The following is a 7,756-nucleotide window of genomic DNA, read 5'->3' as shown; positions in this document are numbered from 1 at the left end:
ACATTTCCATCAGATGACCTGAGGTTCTAACACCACGTCTTGAAGTAGTTTTATTGTTTTTTTTTTAAAATAACGAGCACTAAGGAATTTAATCCTTGTGTCGCGGGGGATTTCACAAACATACAAATCACAATGGTGGCTGTAAAAGAGAGTAAGGACTTTGTTATGCAATGGTGTGTTAAGTACATAGGATTTCCATAGCACTTAACACATCATTGCATAACAGTTTCCGTCATGCCTCTCTGTCGCGCTTTGGGACATAATGGTAGGCCCTCTGATGTGTGATCCTCTATAATTTCAGTTCATGTGAACCACTAAAATATCAAGTCTATTATTACTCAGTTAAATATTTCCAAGCAATAAGTACTACAAATGACAATTAAAAGAAACTCTCCTACTCATATTTCGAATATAAAACCTCACACCTACTTTATTACGATTCAAATAAGATATTAACTTTCAACACAATATATTTTAGCACAAATTTCAACAGCCAATGTAATAAAGTATTTTATAATAAGAAATCTATAATTCCATACCAAACAATTTACTTCCCCTCGAAAATTGACATAAAATTCCTAATACTTCCGCCATGTTTTTTAATGTCAAAGTAATTTGCGGCGGCCATTTTTACGGGGCGAGTTAATAGACCGCTCCTTTTGATATTACCAAAGAAAATGATTGTGACAAATTCTTACGGTAAGTGTTTCGACATAAATGGATTATGTTGTCTTTATTTTTTACATTGGCAAGAGGGATAAAAGAAAAGTTGAGTTAAAATGTTATACTCTGTATAATACCCAGACAAAAATGGAGCCGGAGATAGTAGGGGACACCCGGATTTGAACCGGGGACCTCTCGATCTGCAGTCGAATGCTCTACCACTGAGCTATATCCCCAGATATGAGCTCTTTTGAAATTTTGCAACTTATTCAAATAATGCCTACTCCTCCAGTTAATATAGCCTTTAAATTATTATTTTGTAACTGTGAGAGCAAAACGAAACGCTAAACTGAGAAGAGCGACTTCTTTACACATGCACAATAGGTGTTTCAGAAATAACTAAATTTGAATAAGGATATAAAAAGACAGCTTCGAGAAGCTGCTGGCAAAGCGAAATTTTATAATTTTCTAAAATGACCTCTATCTAGTACGCATTAGAACAAGTATTTGTAACCGCAATGGTAAATCGATAGTTTTGGCTCTTCTCCTAACAATACGTGCAATGACAATATCTGATAATTTATGGACTTATTTGAAAATGTCTATTTACAATTGCAAGGATAAGTCACCGGTGACCGATGAGAGAAAATAACTTTTTTGTAGAAGCTAACTTGACATTGAATATTGACTACAATAGAATGAATATAATTATATTATTGTCATCAGTTCCAGCTTTCGAAAGACCAAAGTCGCACCTTCTGTTTATTATTGGAATTTGTGAAAACTTTTTCATAGAAACTTGATCAAAAATTAATTTCATTTTATTATACCAAAACTTGAGTATCAACTAATTAAATAATGAAGTTTGGATCAAAATCTCCAGTAATTGACACCAATGAAAGGCCAAAGTGTAAACTTAAAAGGGACTCCCCAGTAAACTGTTAGAATATTTAAATTTAAAGATGGAAATTATATTATTAACCACGTTAAAGGTTGATGCGAAAATAAAAGGATTTCGCAGAATTAGACTGTGGACCGTGGCGTGTAGGGCTTCATGAATTACGAAAAGCAACCTTATTGCCTTAACATAAAGAGCAATCGATGACAATAAACTTTTGAAAGTCTATACCGAATACATTTTATTTTCCGTATTTTTTTACTTAGAGAAAACTAAAGCCCTCCCATAAAATATTTCTTATATCCGATTTATTCAAGTGTAGATACGAAAACCCATTCAATTTTATGTTTTCTAAATGATTAATGCAGAGTTTTTATCAGCACACGAGGGATTTGCACCAAGACGGTCGGGTAATAAAATTAATGTAATATGAGGGTAGTCGTGTGTACGACTACGCAGCTACGGTTTGTGGGTCACTACTGTAATACTTATGCTTAGAGCTGAGTCCCTTGTGGGGCGCCAACAACTTAGATATGCGTAAACATTTTTATTTTTGTGATAATTATTTTTAAAAAGCTTTTCTAGTCGAGTTGTATAATATAATGTACCAGGTCATTAAAGCATTGATGTGACCCATTAAAGCTTATTCTGAGTCTTGGTATGCGCATGTGACTTGAATGTTTGTGAAACCCACACGACACCAGGCTTACATTTCTCACTGTGAGAGTTGTATCAAATATATTATCGTTCTAAAAATACTTTTTGTTTTGAAATCCTTCGCAAGGAGTCTCAAACATTTTTGATTTTAGATTTGTTCAGTGGGTTTATAAAGTGTCGAGTATCATATCTAGAAAGTTTGATTTAAATCGAGACGAGGTAATTAATTCTATTAGCTTTTGATTACTTTTTTTAACAAAACGAAATTGGTAGTCCCACGTTGGGCACCAATAAGTAACATCCATGTTTTTCCATACAAAGCAAAAATTAACAAAACACCAATACAGCTTCTGGTTTTTGTAAATTGTAACTCTATAATTATATATACGGAACATTTCTTCTCCAATATCTAATTGATCGTGGAATTTATCACTTCATAAGAGATGGGGAGTGGGCAAATATTAATCAATCAACGTTGTGTCTATTCAGATATTAATTAAGCTACGGAGATATTTACTAGCGATACTAAAAAGGAGGATAAAAATATTGAGTGCAAACGAACTACAAATAAAAAAAACACTGTCTAATTAATAATTGAAATTAACGTTAAAATTTTTAAATCTACCATTTCAATCAGAAAGTAATTAGTGTTCGGTTTTACATCGCAATACAATTTATAGGTATTTTAATATAAAAATTACCAATAGTTGTTATAACCACAAATTAAAAATAAATATTATTGAACTTCAAATAACCTATACTATAGCAAACCTATAGTACTGTGGCATGCAATGCTTATATTCCACCCAAACTAGCCAAATTGTTGAGCGTGCGAAACGCACAATATTGCCGGCCGACGATTATGTTTTGTTTCGCTCTCGTAGCCAACCTCTGCCGAGACAATAGCTTTGACGTCACGTGTAACTATAGGGTGCGCTTAGCTATTGTTGGCCAGTGTATTGTTGGTTCTAAGCCCGCCTGGAGGCTTCAGTCTCTATAGGTCCAGTTAAGCTTCCACGGTTCTCTAAGCTTAGTTGCCAAAGGCCGTGTTGTAGCGTGACCGCACGTGTTAATTTAAGCCAGCTTAATTAGACCCTTTGGTGTGGGAGACGTTGGCGTGACCGTAAAATGGCAGTGTTGATCCTAGACTTTGCGTCAAGCCATATACGATGCCACGTTTGTGCCATGGTAGGCACAACAGGTCTTCTGATTTTCAAAAGCCAAATGCCTGATGTAATCATAATTCTGTTAGCTATACAAAACAAATAAACGTACTAAAATGGGATGTAAAAAATTGATAAAAAAGAAACTAATTGTACGACAAAAATCTCATTTATTCATCACATTGACATTTCGGCATACCGTTTACAGTCACAACTAGCAGTAAGTCAGCAGTTCTTCAATGGAGCAAGCTTTTTCGCAGCACTCATCGACGGGGCCACGTTTGCCGCGGACTCCACCGAGAGCTCTTGCATTTTGGGCGCCCATCCACCAGCCGTTGTCTCGCTTCTCTTCTGCTCCCCAGCACAAGACGGCCAGAGCTCTCGACAGCTGCCTTCCGCAGTAGAAGTTGGTTCCATCATGGGCGATGCAGCAGGCGACGCAAGCCAACACCAGAGCAAAGACCATGTACAACTTCATGTTGGATGAGAGAGATGTTCAGGTACTAAGAACAGGTACGAAGGTTCCAAACGATGGAATTTGAATGTGCTTAACCAATACTTTCCAGGGTTTTTATACTACCAAGCTCATCAATATTCAGACACTAATGAGATGGTTTTAACATTAACAACATGTAGGTTGAATAATTATAATTATGTCACCTTGATTTTACATTTGACTGCACCCTATGGAAGTGGTACCTGGCTGGTAATATGTCAAAAAATATCGTGCTCTTAATTTTTATGACGTTTACAGTACCATGGCTTTCGTTTAAAGACGTCTCCAGATGGTTTAAGAAATCTTCCATAATTATTAAAATCCTGTCCTACAATTCAGCGCCTCATTACCTAGCAGGCTTACTAAATCATAGTCAGTTGGGCACTGAATAACAGAAAAGCTAATATCATTTATGAGGACCAACATTGTATCTCGTAGTATTTAGTACTAATTTAAGGACCTTAAAAGTAAATTATCTTAAAATCCAAATTATTCAGGTTTTAGTGTTATCCATCCGGTACACATACCGGTTACTACTCGTCTAAGAGTTTATTTCTTAACGTTGAATTAGAAAAAGTCAAAATAAATAAGTAAATAAGTTTTGTTCAAGCTTTCAATAGCAGACAAGTATCATGATAGTTTGGGGTCATAAATGTAAAAAAAAGCGGCTGCATTGAAAGATCAAAGGAATATTATCAATACTCACTAAATACTCTTTATACCTACTTTATTGCTTTCATAATGTTAATTTTAACAACTGGTATTGAGGAACTCGTGGCTAAGCTATAACCGCTTAAGTGATTCGATCACAGGTACAAGCTATGCTTGACGCGGTTGGTCCGTAGATGGGTGACCATCTTTGTCATAACGAGTTCCTCCGTGTTTCGGAAGGCACGTTAAATTGTGGGTCCCGGCTGTTATTCCTACATCTTTGACAGTCGTTACAGGTAGTCAGAAGCTTGAAAAAGTCTGACAGCCAGTCTAACCAAGGGTTATCGTGTTGCCCAGGTAACTGGGTTAAGGAGGTCAGATAGGCAGTCGCTCCTTGTAAAACACAGGTACTCAGCTGAAACCGGTGGGACTGGTAGCCGACCCCAACATAGTTGGGAAAAGGCTAGGCCAATGATGAAATGGTAGGTTACACATGGAAACAATAATTGACCCTGTTGGACATAGCATATTTGTAGAAAAGAGGACATTGGAACAAAACAAATATGGAGTCAACCGAACTGGAAAAACTACGAATTCACATGCATAAAAACTCAAATAAGTAAGTATACTAAAAAAAAACCGGCTCATTGAACGGTATTGAAACCCACCAAAAAAAATACCAGAAAATAAAATTGCTTAGTTTAGACAACACATTGATTACTCAGGTGATACAACAAATTTCCACATCCCACATATATGTAGGTTTCTGAACCTCGTTAAGTCCTGAATATTAATGAGACACATAATTATATAAAAGCCCTGTAGGGTATTGTAACAGTACATTCGAACTCCATCGTTCAGTACAGCACAACAGAACATCCTCCTATCAACATGAAGTTCTACATGGTTTTCGCTCTGATGATGACCTGCATCGCTTGCTGTGTGGCCCAAGAAGGGACCAACTTCTACTGTGGGAGGCAACTGTCCAGGGCTCTGGCAGTCTTGTGCTGGGGAGCGGAAGAAAAGCGGGATGCTGGCTGGTGGACCCCCCCTCAGAACGCGAGGGTCTTGGGAGGATCCCGGGGCAAACGCGGCCCCGTCGACGAGTGCTGCGAGAAAGCCTGCTCCATCTCCGAGCTGATGACCTACTGCTAACCCCTCTGATGATGTTGTCATGTGATTGTAAAATAGACTTGTGATAATAAATTGTTGTATGTGAAAGCATTTTTATCTTTTGATTCTACATTTAGATTTTTTTAGATTACAATGTAATTTACATATTATTCTGAAATCAATTTCTCAATTCAACTTATAAAGCACTTAATTTTTGGAAAATAATCATAGTATAAAAAAACACAAAAAAAAAATTTGTCCTCATTCGCTTTTCATTTTAATTCTTACATAAATCTACGTTTAATACTATTTACAAAAAAGTAGCATCAACAAAACAGTATATTGTCATTCTGAACTATCACTAACCAAAACTTTCGTAACTAGTAGTATCGTCATAAAGGTGTAACCGATGCGTCAGTAGAAGATGGGGGATAATCGCGGGGAAAAGGGCTGAGGGGTGGGGGTAGGGAGGGGGGAGCTGCCCACTCATCCACGAGGAGCATTCACACTCGGACGGGTAATTGTGACGCCCTTTGGGGATGCGTCAATTTAGGTAACACGGTGATAGCGACGTTTTTTATCGAGTTTTTGAGGATAGTTAGATTTTTAGGCTGTTTTAGTATTGTGCACTGATTTTGAGGTATTCAATCATAGCAGAAAAAAAAGTTGGGAACAAAATTAGTCACCCACTAAATATGCGACCGTCACAACCTTAAAAACAATTGCTTTTTGGACACATATATACGCAATTTCGATTAATATTTTAACAGGCATAAGAGTATGTCGTTCACCATTTAAAAAGCGTTGAAGGGAAATCTTGTTTTAAAAGCTGTCTAATTCAAAAACAGCTTTGATCTTCTATCTTACGTTTTCCATCTGCTTTCATCCCGACCCAACACCTTAAGGTTGTCTTTCAGCAGTAAATACATACGTTAAATATTCACAAGCCTGTTCAAAACCTGATTGAAAGTCCCCAACTTTGCGCCAAGTAATAAAAAATGCAAGCGTCGTCGCAGGAGCCAAACTAGTTAGCATCCAGTTTTCCCACAACATTATATAAAACTTGGTGTATTACGTCCAGTAGCTGAATCTAAATGCGAAGCTCTTGATAATAAACAAGAAAAAGTTTTAATGTATAGATGTTTTGAGTTTTCCTTTGAATAAAATGTGTTTCTCGAAAGAAATTTTCAACTTGTTTTTTTTGCAAACGCTATTTATAAGGACATGAAATTTTTTAAACGAAACACATTAATTTTGAATCAAGCGCATTAATACTTAGATCTTTGTTTAGTCCTAGCTACCGCATTAGGTTGTAACCTGTAATGGTAGATTAGTGTGATAATTAAATAAATAAATAATCTGGGCGTTAACTCAAAACGTTAGTACTTACATCATCTTCCAAACTAAAACGCCTTTAAAATCGTTCAAAAGGGTAGTCCAGGAGCATTTTAAAGCGGTAAGAAATAATGAAGGCGATGACGACAATCTTTCACAATAGCAGGAATTTCCAATAAAGGCTCGTAATGAAATATCCCGCAGCCGCCGCCTCACGGCTGGTGAATCTCGGGAATACTATGTGCAGTATTTGTGGTCATAGTTAGCGGGTAGAAGTTGATTGGCACGGATTTGTTTCGTCTATATTATATCTAGCTGAAGTAAAAAGCAATAATCAATAATGTACATGATGGTAACTGGGTTGAGGTCAGATAGGCAGTCGCTCCTTGTAAAACACTGGGACTCAGCTGAAACCGGTTGGACTGGTAGCCGACCCCAACATAGTTGGGAAAAGGCTAGGCCGATGATGAATAATGTACATGATGCTCTTAAAAATATTATGATACAGAATATTACAGAACCATTGTGGACCGTGTCGAGCTTCAGATTTATGGGGTATAGTTTTATGATATTTCTGTAGTCTTATTAATCATGATTAATATGACTTTAAGACTATTACTTGTAGTTATGTATCGTGCATCATCTCGTATGCATCATGGCAGTAGCTAGACTGTCAAGTCATGATACAGAAGTAAAAAAAAAAAATCTTTAAAAAGCATATTTAAGCTTCAACGTACATTACTGGCCAAAATCTTCAAGTGTTCTTTTTATTTCGGCCAT

The 7,756-nt window shown here is 36.7% G+C and overlaps 2 protein-coding genes and 1 non-coding gene across 3 annotated transcripts; 1 reads left to right on the top strand and 2 right to left on the bottom strand.

The window, feature by feature from the left end:
* Positions 1-827: 827 nt before the first annotated feature.
* On the bottom strand, positions 828-899 carry Trnac-gca. Its single transcript has one exon. It is a non-coding gene; the product is annotated as a tRNA-Cys (tRNA).
* A 2,613-nt stretch (positions 900-3,512) lies between these two features.
* LOC113497725 (insulin-related peptide 2-like) lies at positions 3,513-4,070 on the bottom strand. The gene has a single exon (XM_026877420.1). It carries the CDS (start codon positions 3,857-3,859, stop codon positions 3,596-3,598), a length of 264 nt encoding a protein of 87 aa, XP_026733221.1. The 5' UTR covers positions 3,860-4,070; the 3' UTR covers positions 3,513-3,595.
* Positions 4,071-4,959: 889 nt separating this feature from the next.
* On the top strand, positions 4,960-5,775 carry LOC113497724 (insulin-related peptide 2-like). Its single transcript, XM_026877419.1, has one exon. The coding sequence runs from the start codon at positions 5,420-5,422 to the stop codon at positions 5,681-5,683; it is 264 nt and encodes an 87-aa protein (XP_026733220.1). The 5' UTR covers positions 4,960-5,419; the 3' UTR covers positions 5,684-5,775.
* Positions 5,776-7,756: the final 1,981 nt, after the last annotated feature.

Source organism: Trichoplusia ni, chromosome 9 (genome assembly GCF_003590095.1).
Source record: "Trichoplusia ni isolate ovarian cell line Hi5 chromosome 9, tn1, whole genome shotgun sequence".
NCBI classification, from domain to species: Eukaryota; Metazoa; Arthropoda; class Insecta; order Lepidoptera; family Noctuidae; genus Trichoplusia; species Trichoplusia ni.
The sequence above is the reverse complement of the archived record's forward strand: the minus strand, read 5'-3'. Positions and strand labels throughout refer to the sequence as shown.

Coding starts and splice junctions, on each gene's coding strand:
- LOC113497725 (XM_026877420.1), bottom strand. CDS start 3,859: ATGAAGTTGTACATGGTCTTTGCTCTGGTGTTGGCTTGCGTCGCCTGC.
- LOC113497724 (XM_026877419.1), top strand. CDS start 5,420: ATGAAGTTCTACATGGTTTTCGCTCTGATGATGACCTGCATCGCTTGC.